General features: G+C 52.3%; 4 protein-coding genes and 1 pseudogene across 4 annotated transcripts; all 5 read left to right on the forward strand.

The window, feature by feature from the left end:
- Positions 1 to 845: 845 nt before the first annotated feature.
- Positions 846 to 1,757, forward strand: LPMP_140010 (exosome complex exonuclease, putative; the record flags this gene model as incomplete). Its single annotated transcript, XM_010698936.1, has 1 exon — positions 846 to 1,757. One exon carries the CDS (start codon positions 846 to 848, stop codon positions 1,755 to 1,757), a length of 912 nt encoding a protein of 303 aa, XP_010697238.1.
- A 1,921-nt stretch (positions 1,758 to 3,678) lies between these two features.
- Positions 3,679 to 4,662, forward strand: LPMP_140020 (annotated as a pseudogene).
- A 592-nt stretch (positions 4,663 to 5,254) lies between these two features.
- LPMP_140030 (hypothetical protein) lies at positions 5,255 to 6,031 on the forward strand (the record flags this gene model as incomplete). The annotated part of the gene is made up of 1 exon (XM_010698937.1): positions 5,255 to 6,031. The coding sequence occupies one exon, from the start codon at positions 5,255 to 5,257 to the stop codon at positions 6,029 to 6,031; it is 777 nt and encodes a 258-aa protein (XP_010697239.1).
- Positions 6,032 to 6,668: 637 nt separating this feature from the next.
- On the forward strand, positions 6,669 to 9,965 carry LPMP_140040 (j-binding protein, putative; the record flags this gene model as incomplete). Its single annotated transcript, XM_010698938.1, has 1 exon — positions 6,669 to 9,965. The coding sequence occupies one exon, from the start codon at positions 6,669 to 6,671 to the stop codon at positions 9,963 to 9,965; it is 3,297 nt and encodes a 1,098-aa protein (XP_010697240.1).
- Positions 9,966 to 11,941: 1,976 nt separating this feature from the next.
- Positions 11,942 to 13,456, forward strand: LPMP_140050 (hypothetical protein; the record flags this gene model as incomplete). Its single annotated transcript, XM_010698939.1, has 1 exon — positions 11,942 to 13,456. One exon carries the CDS (start codon positions 11,942 to 11,944, stop codon positions 13,454 to 13,456), a length of 1,515 nt encoding a protein of 504 aa, XP_010697241.1.
- Positions 13,457 to 13,735: the final 279 nt, after the last annotated feature.

Here is a 13,735-nt window from a genome sequence, read left to right on the forward strand (position 1 = left end):
GTGGGCTGACATAATGACGGCCACGGGAACGGAACTACTGTTTATGCTCTCGCCGCCGGGCCTTTTAGAATTACAACAACAGAACGTGCAGCCCACCCTCCGCAGCAAGAAAACGGGAGGCGCACACCCCCAGCCAGTGCCATGTGAGCACCGAATGAGGAATTGTGTCTGTTAGAGAACTGCGCGTAGCTAGCGTTGTCCTTGGCGCTGCGCATACCTGAGAACGACCAAGCAACAGAAGAGCAAATCGAAAGGCGAAGAAAAGATGAGTCGGCAACCAAAAAGATCAGCTCGAGAATATTTTTGAAAGAAACTGTTCATGCTTCCCCCCCCCCCTCTCTCGGATGTGATTTCCCAGCGCTTGAAGAACACCGGGAGCCAGAGCCCGAACGCGAATCAGGAGAAAGTGGATTCGCGGTTGTGGTTTTGAGAACTGGGATTTTTTGGTTGCGCTGCGCCATATCTGGGGGGATACGCTGTGTTCCCGCGATTCGCGGCCCGCAGCCCACCCCGAAACAAGAGAGCGCACCCGGCATTCGCGTTTGCGACCCCCCCCCCTCCCCATTCCTAATGCCGACAGCCACGAGGACACCTCACCTGAGGCCCTTCGTTGTATTTTTTCCACGTCTTCGAGTTCCCGATGCACGCCCAAATGTCAGCAGGATCGCCTCCCTGGCGTTGCCCCCGCAGAATTCCAGAGGCAATGGCTCATGACTTCAAAATGCTGTGTTGCACTCCTCCCTTGCCTCCTCCCTGTTTTTTTTTTTCAAGGAGATAGTAATAGCCTTTCAGAATAAACTCTCGTGCTTTGCATTTTGCTGGGAGAGCCAGCGTATTTTTTCTCCATGTCATCTGGTGTCGTGATTGTGGGTGACTCCATCTGTGGAGGCGAAGTTGGTCAAAAGTTGAGCACGAGCTCCGACGAAGTGTATCTGCGCGGGTTTAACACTTTTGCGGGGAATAAGCCAAGCGACCTGGCGCTGCTCCACGAAGGGGCCGGTGAAATTGTGGCTGCTATCAACGGGTACATAGAAGTAACGGATCGTGTGATATCGGTGAAGGGGCTGCTGCCGCGGTACCAACCCGAAATTGGTGATGTGGTGGTGGGTCGGATCTTAGAGGTAACAGGCAACAAGTGGCAAGTTGATGTAAACTCTTCCCAAGCAGCAATTATGCTTCTTTCTAACGTAACGGAGCCTGGAGGCATACTGCGACGTCGAGGTCGCGGTGATGAGCTAGGTATGCGTCAGCTTTTCGATCAAGATGATCTAGTTGCGGCGGAGGTTCAGCGCATCTCTCCTGATGGTGTGATGTCATTGCACACACGTGCAGCCGAGAAATATGGTCGGCTTTTAGGGCCGGGCATTTTGGTGAGTGTGCGTCCCTCTTTGGTGAAACGCGCGAAGCACCAGTTTGTGGAACTTACCGACTACAACACGCAACTAATCGTTGGTATGAATGGAAACATATGGATCTGCTCGATGCAGTCCTATGCTACCGAGACGGAGGAAAAAGACCACGCTGTGGACACATATCAAAATGTAGCACGTGTCGCAAACTGCATCAAAGCACTAGGAGCTGCGCAAGTGCAAATTTACCCAGCATCGATAAAGGCCACCGTGGCAGCGTCGTTAGAGGCAGGCTTGTCAGCATTTGATGTTTCGCTTGACAAGCACCGAGATGCGCTTGTGGCACACGCCGTCGACGTGGTACGAATGAAGCGCCGTCGCGAGGACGACGGCGCTTCGGCGCGATAGCTCGTGCAGAAGCACGCGCATGGGTGCTTGAGAAAGACGCGCTTTTGTTGTTATGTTACCCTATTGGATGTTATGCTGTGTGGGATAATTGAGCCCTTCGTAAGGGTTAGGTGGTCAAGCTCCTCTTCGCGAAGCGGTGAGGAAGAGTAAACTCAGTTATCTTTAAGCGATAATTAACAGGTTTTCTAGAGACAGAGTTACGAAAGTGATAAGAATCACAACGAGAAAGATATTTATTAGAGAATATGTGCCCTTATTGTTTCAATCATGATCTTTGTAGTTTAAAAGGCATGTTGAATTTCCATAGGCTTCCCATGGGGGCCATTCCGCTGTTTTGTATGCACATTACGACCACCTGCTTCGTTTTCCTTTTGCAAGCTGTGCAACATGTGGCTACTTCTGCTACTTATTTTCTTTAAACACATCGAAGGTCGACCCCCGATTCATTCTTTGTAAAGCTTCTCGTTGATTCTTTTTCCGTGTCGAATGTGAAAACCCAGAGTCGCGTCTGTGCAAGGAATGGGCTATTTTTTGAATTGAGCAGTACTGAGGGAACTCTGTCTGAGAAAATGACAAAGTCTGTTGGTAGTACAGAAAGTCATGATTCCTGTCATAAGCTTTCTCCTCAACTCGGCGCTCAGTGATTACTTGCGCCTGCTCGCATCTAGGAAGGAAGAGAGCACCACTTTTTCTCGAGATGCTGATGCTGCTGTCGAGCATTTACTACTACCCCAGAACATATGGAATATTAGCGGTGAATGGGGCCGTAATTTTTTTTTTTTGATGCTTGAATGACAGAGCGCATCTGGACGAATTAAGTCTTTTCAAGTCTGTCAAACCGACGGTGCCAACGCTCTTTGCAGTATGTAGCGTGCTGCCGATGTGCTGTGTACTTCCGCCACAGAAGGCACAAGCTGATCTGCTGATCTCTCTGAGCACGAGGAAAGCTGCGACAGGATATACCATCATTTATGATGCATCTGTGGTAATGGGGTCTTGTGTGTTGCAGGGTCTCTACGCTGCGAGATTTTCTCTTTGACTGTTTTGCCGATGACACTCTCCAGCTAGTCGCAGCCCTCATGCTGGATGTCACAAGGATGAAGGGAAAAAGTTCAGAACGAAGGTGATCTTTCGTGTTAAGGGACAAAAAGAGTAAATTCACAGTTGCCATCTCTAATCAACTATAGCTGCTTACGTGGCTGTAGGCAAGCAGCGTGATGTTCATGTGATTGTAGAATCTGAGGGAGAAACCTCTCCTATTGTGCCATTGTTTTGCACGCCTTACTTGCCTCAGCCTCTTCTATATTATCTGCATGAAGAGCTGCACAAGAGTAATACCCATGAAATCTGTTTGTGAAGCTTGAATAGAAAGCTCCTTTTTATGTTCTTGGCTTGTTTGAATGACTCCTCATCTTTGATTCGTCCATGAAGGAGGAGAGGGTGTGTTATTTTTCGGACCTTTATCTTGCAGTTCTTCTGGGAGTGTATGTTGGTAGATGCGTGAGAATGCAACGAACAGCTACGAATTGACTACAAAAATGCACTGGAAGGCTGATGGAACTGTAAGCTTCAGCATCGATCTTTCAAATGTGCTGAGGTAGTAAAAGTAGTGATTTGTACTGCTAGCTACCTTAACCTACAGAATCACCAGCACTACGGCAGCTTCTGTGGTATACACCAGGAAAACTGAAAAGGAGTGCCACTTTGCGTTTGTGTGTGTATGTGTGATTTATGAGGAGGCACAGCAGTCACGCAGCTTTTCGATTACGGAGCGAAAATGCGGAGGGCTGAAAGGCATATCTATCTGTGGGATGGCAATACCCGCACGAATGCGATGAACTTGAACACCGTCAACCTCGATGCCATCACATACGTGTTTGAAGCTGAGTTAGCGTCTTTCGGCAAACCTGGTCTTCCCCAGTGATGGAGTTCCACGGCAAGGCGAGAAGAATGCTTAGCGAAGCTTTTTATTTTGTGATACCGCCCTGTAATGGCCTGGTCAATAACAATGTGGATTAACTGCACTATCTGAAGCGGGTGTTGATGTACCACCCCCTGGTACGTTTCACAATGAATGATATGACTGTGTTTTGGGGATACCGGAGGATACTTCTCGGCTGACTAAAGGCGGTGGTCAAGGTTCTCAGCGTGATGAACCAGTTAATGCTGTTTGATGTTTACTACGTGTACTGCCCTCTTCATCGTTGGGGCTCACTGACTGCGTTTCACGTACTGAAGCTGCTTCAGTGTGCACTAAGAGTGCGACGGACACAGAAGAAATATTATGTCAAGTGTCTGTGTGAGAGCCCCTTGGTGGAGTGTTGCACGGTGGAAATCAAGCGGTGCAAAGCGAGGCATGAGCAAAAGCTCCCGTTATAGTTTGCTTTTCAGAACTACATCGATCAAGGCGATTCCTTTTTCGTCATATTTAAGTCTAGTGACGAACTCAGAGAAGAACTGCCTGCACTGTAGCTGTTGTAGCTCATCGACAGCCTGTGGAAAGCGGCAGTGTTCGTCCCTCATCGTACTCCATACGGTTGGATCTCTACGGGAAAAAGTGTTGCCATGATTGAAGTGGTGTTGAACAGCGGCACCGTTGCCAGCATCATGAGGCGTGAGGGGGAGGCTGAGGCTGCGTTCTACAACGACCCGATTATAAATTGGTTGCGCTAGTTCAACCATGACCGAACTGAAGTCGAGCAGTGAGCGTAGAATTTCGTTCTCAATGTCACTGGTTACACGGTGGTCACCTATTTCTTGGATATCGGTGACAAACACAATGGCAACAGCATGCTCCGCCAGGACGACACCCTCTTTCAGATCAATTTTTGGCCACTTTCTCAGCAACTTCAAGATGAAGCTCGGCATCAAGCGTGAGAAGGCACCTTTTATTTGTACTCACATTTACCTCGTTGCTATGGGTGAGTCGAGAGTATTCAAATAGTTTGTGGACGTAGCATGCCAAGCGAACAACGTGCTGCGGCGCAGAGGAGCGTACTCATCGAGCTCTTTGGGCTAATAGTTTCTACTAGCATACCGGAACCGCAAGGCATGGGTGGCATTAAGTGACTGCGCGCAGTACTTTTTCTCAGTCGCACAGATGAGAAAACCTCCGAGCACTGCAAGAGACTCACCAACGCTCCACAGAGACCGGCGCCATGTACTCCAGGCATCATTATGTTTTTCTGTGTTTTGCTATGATATCAGCTCTTGTGCTTTCCTATATTTTTTTGCCTGCATTTCTATTTTGAGCTGCACGGAAAAAGAGAGAACACAAAGAAAAACGCACACACCTCCAGACGCGCATCTGCAGTTTTTTTTTTTTTTTCAGACCTCTTAGGTACACCACCGGGCACTGTACACTCTTTCTCCGCGGCTCCGCCTTGTGCTTCTTCACACGCAGTTGCCCCGCACTTCTACCTCCGTTCACTAAAACTGCACGTTGTCAGCATCAGCAAAACCACACCTGCGAGCACACACGCTCACATAAATAAAAGATGGTTGTGTGGGGTCCGCTGCAGCGGCAGCTGATGGCCTACATTGCACGCCATCCACAGTTCCAGCAAGCCGTAAGGAACACGGGGCAGCGCGTGGTGGCTCACCCGATGTTTCAGAAAGCAAAGGAAAGCGCCTACTCAGCATTTGATAAGGTGGGCGCGAAGGCGAGTGGTAGTACAGAGGAATCGACGTTCAACGCATGGAGGCGTAGGATCAACAACAGCTGGCACAAGCGCAAGGCTGGCGTAATGAGCTTCATCACTGCGAATCTTATGGCCATCCTCATATTTGCTCAAGTTAGCCCAATGCTCTGGCACTCAGTAAGACGTGGCATCCACTACCTTACCGAAGAGACGCCAAGCGCCGAGGCAGAGCGCAAGGAGAAGCGCCGAAAGGAAAAAGAAGCGGCGGTGGAGCAATCCCTGTTCAATGCGAAGGCCCCTAATGATACCATGCGTGACAATATTCCTCGAAGTGTACCGCCACATCATGCCGTTCAGGGCAGCCTCACAGAGCACGGCACAGCAGCATCGAGGCCGGCTCAGTCTTGGCAGACATCTTCTTCACTCTTTGACGACACGGTTAGTATCAAGCAGCAACCAGATGCACAGCAGTCGTTTAATGACATGCACAAGGATGTGTTTCGGACCTCCGATGGCAGTGCGCAAATCAACTTCGAAACATCCTTTCTGGTGAAAATGGGCGATGAGACCTCGTTCACATCCTCTCTCGAGAGAGAAGCGCTCACGGGAAGTGCGTCCTCTTGTCCGTTGTAAGGTCCTCCCCTGTGCCGCACCTCTCCCTCCACTCCCTCTTGCTGTTCTTCTACGGCCGACCTGCATAGCTCCCGCTCCAGGTGTTCTCACACAGCCATTTCCTTTTTCTTCCCGTCTACTTGCTCGTTGTCTGCTGCAACAGCTTAACCATGTCCTGATGTTGCTTAATACCCGAAGCGTGGCATGAAGAAACAAGGCATATTTCTCCCTTGCTGTTGGTAGATATTTGCTGACGTTACGAGACAGGCCGCTGGAGATAGCTGCTGCCTCCCACTCCGTCCTGGAGGGAAGGAATACAGTTTTGTCCAGCTGGTGCGTTCGGCATTGTGCTTCGTCGCTTCGTAGCGTTGGTCTTACCCTCCTGATGCTCTACATCCCTGCACGGCCTTCACCCCCCTCCCTCTAGCTGCTCTCTTCTACTAGAAAAAGAAAGACTGGACACTACGCGCTCTTTACACTGCCGCCTTTCTTTCGTTGGTTCGTTAGCTATTTTGTCACTTTCACTAGTGTGTACAAACACGTCACGTAATCTCAGTACTGGCATCAAGTGGAATCATAGTGGTCGTGGCGTTGAAGTTGTTGCCCTCCCCTCTCAGCTATCTCCTCTCCCTTCCTGAGCAACTGAGGGAAAGTTGCCATGCCAAGTGGTCTGACGCGGGCGAACACCAGCACGGAGCTGGAGTCGATACTGGATATCGTGCAATCGTCCGGCGAAATCGCTGTTGTCTTCACTTCGCCGAGCATTGGCGATTTGGAGACGATTACAAGCGAAACGCAGCGTCGTCAGCTGCGCATCGCTGGGATCCCTCGCGGTGGGTACACCATCCTCCCCGCTATTCCGCTATACGATGACGAGCTGCTTCAGATGTGTGAGCGGTACACCGCCGCGAGTGAACACGAGAAAGTGGAAATTCGGAACAGCCTGTATATGCGAGAATACCCACTATTCGCGTACAGCATGCGCAACCAGAGAGCACTGTTTCACCCTGCTGACTACGTAAGCCGCATTCTCCAGTTCTGCTTCCATTATGTTCAGGTGCCCGACGAAGACGTTTTATCGCTGCAGGACAGGAGTCCCTTTCTTCACATCTCCCCCGTCAAAGAAATTTGCGTACATCTCCGCCTCATCGTCCGTGGCACTCCAGCAGCACCAGATGAGTCCGAGTCACCGGTGCCAGAGCAGCTGCACTTTCATGCAGAGTCAGACGCTGAGAAGCTTGCAGCCGAGCGTGCGCACGCTTTGTCCATCGCAGCAAGCAGTGGCGGCGCCTCAGAGACGGAGCCGCTCTCTCTCTTCACCGGCGTTGCGCCGTCGGCGCTGTTTCAGAAAGGGGCAGTGGAAGAAGTGGACCTGGACACTGAGGAAACCGTCGAGGATCTCACTGGCGAGGAGACAGTAGATGCGGTGCACAGCTTTCATTCAGAGTACTTGACATTGAGCGGGTTTGAGTTAGTGACAAAAGCATCCATCTTCTACGACCACGAAGGAGAGGGACAGCGCGTCGTTGCGGTGTACATTCCAGGAGGTGTGCCAAAGGACACGTGCCGCGCAGCAGCAGCTGTCCTAGAGCTTGCAGTGACAAAAAAGAATTTGCGGGCAGCCACGAACGGTGGTCTGCCACCGGACACCGGAATCGTGGGCTACTATGACTACCTCACAAATCCTACCCAGCACAAATGCAGAGAGACAGAATTCAGCCGCAGGAACTGGGGCCTCTTCTCACAGAGTGAGTCGCTACTGAAGCATCTCGACAAGCTGTACAGCCAGTTGGCCCCAACGCACCATCATCTGCAGCGAGTAGCGATCCCGTCGCAGTATCAGCTGTGCGGCACAGTCTTCAGCACCATCACTGTCAACCGAAACTTCCGTACCGCCGTGCACACTGACAAGGGTGACTTTCGGAGCGGCTTGGGGGTTCTCTCAGTAATCAACGGCGAGTTCGAGGGCTGTCATCTCGCCATCAAAAGTCTCAAAAAGGCGTTTCAGCTCAAAGTTGGCGATGTTCTTCTTTTCGACACGTCTCTGGAGCACGGCAACACGGAGGTGGTGCACCCAGAAAATCACTGGCAGCGGACCAGCATTGTGTGCTACCTGCGCACTGGACTAATGTCCTCTGTGTGCGAGATGGAGCGACGAAAGCATTTAAATCGGCTCATTCTTCAGCAGCTGCTCAACACGGAGATTCGCCACACCACCGTCAATATCAATGAAGTCGATAGCAGCCTGCCGCCGCTCTTTGTGCCGACCCGCCTGGCGAGCCAGTTGGCTCCAGTGCAGCTTGCCGCTCTCGGCTTCATTGTGGAGCGGACGAACAAGCAGAGCGGATGTGTGGTGGCGATGACGATGGGGCTGGGCAAAACCCTCGTGGCACTAACGTTGTGCTTCTCACACCTGCATCTTGCACCGCAGGCGGACATCCTCATCCTCACTCCAAAGCCGATTATCAGTCATTGGGTGGACGAGAAGAACAAGTGGGGCATGTACGGACTCCACTTTCCTCACTTCGTCGCCTCTGACGGGCTCAACTCCTTAGAGTTCGAGCAGCAGCTCCTCGAGTACGAGCGGCAGAAGAACAACGAGAAACCAAAGGCAGGCCACGTCTTCGTCATCAACAGCGAGTACCTGGCAGGGTTTCTGCGACGCTTCAGGCGATTTACGCCCTTCCTCATTATAGTGGACGAGGGTCACCGAGTTGCAGCGAAGGGAAATAAGCTGACGGAGTCACTCGATCGCCTACGGTGCAACCTCCGTGTTGTGTTGTCCGGCACGCCTTTACAAAACGATGCCAGCGAACTCTACCGGCTAGTGGGGTGGGTGAACAAAGGCGTCAGCAAGGTACTGCCGCCGAAACGCTTCCAGGAGCTTGCTAATAGCATCAACCAGTTCGTCGAGGGCGATGATGGGGCCTTCTACAATGCAGTGATGGCGCAAGAGTACATCCAAGACTGGATGCGTGGGTTCGTGTTTCGTGAAATGGAAAACGACCTCCCACCGCTGCACGATTACCTGTTGGTATGCGGCTCCTCCAACGTGCAACGGGAGTATGAAGAGAAGTTGGGCCTCACAGAGACAGCCATGACAGCCTTGAGGGCAACGGAGCACCGACCACATCACCTCTCCACACACCCCGCGTGCTACCTGGCCTTCATCTCCAACTGCTACCAATCGATGGTAAGCGGGTGGACAGTGCGCGCGCAGTCTAATACGTCACGACTGCGAACAACCCAGCTGGAAGAGATCGATGCCATGCGTCTTGAGCAGTACGCCCAGATGATTGAAAACGAGCAACTCGACGCCTTCATCAACGTGAGTGGCAAGATGCGGGTGCTCGTCGATATTGTGCTTCGCGTGCAGGCTCGCAAGGAGAAGCTCATCATTTTCTCCCTCTATGTGGGATCGCAAGATCTCATTCATCGAACTCTCACAGCGCTGCGGGTCTGCACATTTACGGTTCGTGGCCGAGACTCACAAGACCGCCGCCGCCGCGCCATGCACGAGTTCAGCGAAAACAAAGACCTCACTGTGCTGGTATTGTCAACTAAGATCGCTGCCTACGGTCTCGAATTCACCGCTGCTAATCATGTCGTTCTGTTCGACTCGTGGTGGAACCCGCAGGCGGACGCACAGGCAATCGCCCGCGCCTACAGGCGAAATCAACGGAAGCCGGTGACCGTGTATCGCCTTATCTCTGCGACCGAGAACAAGTTCGTGTTACGCTCACAGACACGAAAAATTGCCTTGTTCAAGTGCATCTTCCACAAGCGCACCACCCGACAGGCGCTACCAAGTGAACTAGAGGACTGCTCAGCTAACGAGACCGATAACGAGCGGCGGGACTTCTGGGCAAAGCTAAAGGCGACCCACCTCGTTGGTGATACTCGAGCTTTGCTGAACGTGTATCGGTACCAAGAGAGCGTACGCGAAAGTCAATGACCGCATCCCTTAAGAGTAAAATAGCATACCTGCAGTGACAACACAACACAGGAGTTTCTCCTTTAATCCATTGTGTCATGCGCGTGCGTGTGTGTCTATAATTTTATCGCAACCTGTGCCCCCCCCCCTCATCTGCTCCTGTATTCCTTCTAATCTTTTTTGGCGTTTGTACCCTTTGTGTGTGCGCATGTGTCTGTTCAAGAGAATAGTCACACAGTGCACTCATTCTCGCGCGTGTCAGCCGGCCTTTTCGAAAGGCTGCTGCCGCAAGCTGTACGCATATGACGTAGTAAGGGAGAATAAAGGACCTGGGGGCGGTGTGGAGGTGTGTGTGGTGGTGATTGACGTGAGCAACGGTGTGACCCCCGCTTTGTCTTTTCCTTTTCTGCTTTTGTGGGGTGTGCTCACCCTCTGTGGCCGTTGTCGAACTCCTCTCCCGTATTGTGCGTCGCTTCATTCTGCTTTACTATCTGCTCTGCGCTACCAACTTACCTTCTCCTGTTGACTGCTCCTTTTTTTCCTTTCTTGATGAGCCGTTGGGCAGCTGCTACGGTGCGCGTAGGGTCCCATGAACGGCAATTCCCCCGATCCCCGTTTTAATAGCATATCGTGTGCGTGTGTGTGCGTGTGTGGCATTTTAGCCGTGTCTGTGTGCATCGTTTGTCTCTCTTTTGGAGGTAGTAGGTTGGTGTGCTGCGTCTGGTCTTTTCGTTTGTCTGTTTGACAATCTTCCTCCCCTTCCCCATACATACATATAATATATATATATATATATCCCCTCTTCCTCCCCCTCTCTCTGTTTCCCTCTGCCTTGATGATCCCGTCGCTGGCGTACGCGTGAGTGTGCGTGCCTCTATGACGGTGGAGATCGTCGGCAGTATCATAGATACTTTAAGGTCGTTCATCGGGTTAAAAGCGCTTCTCTGAGCGGAAGTTTTCAGAGGGCGAACGCGCTGATTTGACAATTTGCTGAACAACGCATCTTTTTTCGGGTTGGAATTACTCGTGAATGAGCGGAGATATGAAGCTTGCAACGACGAGGGAAGTGTTGCATACAACTGTTCAGAGGATTTTTCTGTGAGGAAAGCCTCCTTGAGCTGAAGATTGCAGTGGTGATCAGCTGCCAGCTATCCCAATGGCTTTCCATACTCTACATCTGCCCTTTCCTCCCCTCATCTTTCCTGTGAATGCAACACAGCTATCGTGCCCGCACGTGTAAGGATGTGTCGGGGCTCTCGAAGCCCTGCGCAAGGCTTTTTTTTGGTAGGGCCACTCAGGCCCCGTGCTCACTACTGTCATGAAGCCAGAGGTGGTGCAGACTAAGAGCCTTCATGTGCTGCAGAGGCTTCTGAGCCCCGTGCTTCTGCTGTATATTTCGAGACGCCGAGCAAAAGCTGATGTGGCATATGTGGTGTCGCGGTATCATGCACCCAGCATAGACGCGCTTAAAGCACTGCCGCTTTTTTCGAAGTGGCCAGCCTCAGCACTGAAGGAGTTGTTGTTACAGGGAGTGATGGTGGTTCATAAGAAAGGGACGTGCATTGGTTTCGCGCGTGAGCCACCGCAAGCAGCGCGTGTTTACTGGGTGCTCTCCGGTGAAGTCACTCAGTTACCGACAAAGAGCGAGCGACGCGAGTGCTCTGGTGAGCTGCCACACCTGTCACTAAACGCACCGACGACTGGCCCGTCAGTGCTGCTCTCTCGTTGTCTTGAGGGTGCGCCCAAGGCAGCACTGCCTTATCTCACATCCACCCAGGAACGCATCGTGAAATCGCTGGCAGTGTACCGTGCGAGTCACCTTGTCGATGCTGAGAGGCTGCTACTTGGTGGTGAAAGGCAGCGGTCGTTGCGATGCCAGACAGACGCTGTTATGTTGAGCTTTCCTTTTTCGTTTTTTTTCGCGGGAAGTTCAGTGTTTACCCAGCCCCCTGCACAGCTACGTCATCGATGTTGCACGCACCGTTGTTCAACATGGAATGGTGCAGTTGGCAGAGATGCCGTCCGTGCACTCCCTTACCTCAGCAAATCCGGTCCTACAAGCCCTTCCGCTAAGAACGCTGCGGGCACTGCGTCTCCAGCTGAAGCCGCTTGTGTTTCTGCAATTCGATGTCCTTTGTCACGATGTGGCGAACTCGGATAAAGTCTTCTTTCTCAGCCGTGGCAGAGTACTCATGGAAGACAGCAGCGGGTGCTCTTCAACGATTACGTCGAAGGCGTGGACCGCTGTCGGTCTGGAGACGTTTGTGCCGTGCCGCCTTCCGGACTACTACGACCAAAAGCTGCGGGCAAAAGCGGTTACGTACTGTGAAATGTGGTACATCCCTACCGACGCGCTGCTTGCCATGTGCGACGTTGCAATACAGCTTCGCTGCGCGCACGCAGCTACGCAACTCTTGGGTAGTGACACGAGTCGCCTCGCGCTAGCATCCGCGCTACGCACATGCCCTTGCTTCGCTGGAGTTTCCGAGGCTGCCATCACTGCCGTCGCTCAAGCTCTGCAGGCGCGTGTGTACTGGGCAGGTGACACGATCGTCGCCTCAAAACGATCGCCTAGAACGGGCATTCTCGTGGTAGCGGGGATGGTGTTCGTGCACTCGGACAAGAAAACACCTCCCCAGCGCCTGTGCACGGGCCAATCTCGCTACTTCTGCGAATGCTTTGTGAAGATGGCGCTAGAGGAGTCGGTGGTCTCGCAGAGCAACTCTATTGTGTTGCACGGGTCTCCTGGAATAATACTTGAACTTATGGAGGAACTCAAACCCGCGTCGGACGACATTAAGATCATGCTTGACAGTGCACAAGAATACGTGAATGGCCGATATGGGACTGGGGCCAGCGACCACAGCAAGGCGCAAAATGCTGCAGCCGAGCGTGTAAGGGACTTTAAGCGCCGCTGCGCGGAAGCTGCGTCGACAACGTCTCCACCAGGCTCCAACACCGACACCCTCGCCTTGCTGGAGAATGAACTCCTGGTCAGCCTGACATTGCAGTTGCAGGCACTGCACCTTGACCCTACCAACGAAGCGAAATTTGGCATTCTTCTAGAAGGACAGCTAGCGATAGGGGACGACGACGCCCCAAGCAAGTTTCGCCCAACTGAAGAGTGCTTTTCCCTTGACGACGAAGGGAAGCTTGTCATATGTACATCACCAGCACCAATTGCCCCTGCGCATCCCTTGACAGAGGTCCCTGCTGCTCCTTCAGTCTTCGTTTTTGCTCCAAAAACCGACGTCGTCACTGCCTCATTGCAGCAGCGAGAGAGAACGAAAAAAAAGCTTGCCTCAACACAGGCGACAGCACCGGTTGTGCCGCAATCGCGGCGCACGGCGGTGCACGCGTCGGTCCCCGCGACAATTGAACAGCGTAGGGTGCCGTCCCCTCGTCTTACTGTGTTGCGTACCACCGCAACACGCCCCCGAGAGGAAGCGAATGATGTGGACCGGCGAAGGGAGCAGAAACATCAGCTGTTGCGTCTGAAGCACTCTCTGTAATTCTGCACTACGCCTTCTAGGGTAGCACGTGTGCACGTCCCCCACTTCTCCTTTTTGCTCTGCAACCTCATCGGCACCCTTGCGTAATGTAGAGTAGCGTTGATCGTTCGACAGTGCGCTTCATCTCTTCCCTGGATCAGGGGTCTGAGTAGCCTAACGTGTTGCTGAAATTGTCCACTGTGTTCCTTTGTACCCTCACCCTGTGTACCGGTTGCAGTGCCCCCTTTGCCCACACCACTTTCCTCACTGACCCGCTCCCAGCGCACACACGCACACACC

The sequence above is a fragment of the Leishmania panamensis genome (genome assembly GCF_000755165.1).
Source record: "Leishmania panamensis strain MHOM/PA/94/PSC-1 chromosome 14 sequence".
NCBI lineage: Eukaryota > Euglenozoa > Kinetoplastea > Trypanosomatida > Trypanosomatidae > Leishmania > Leishmania panamensis.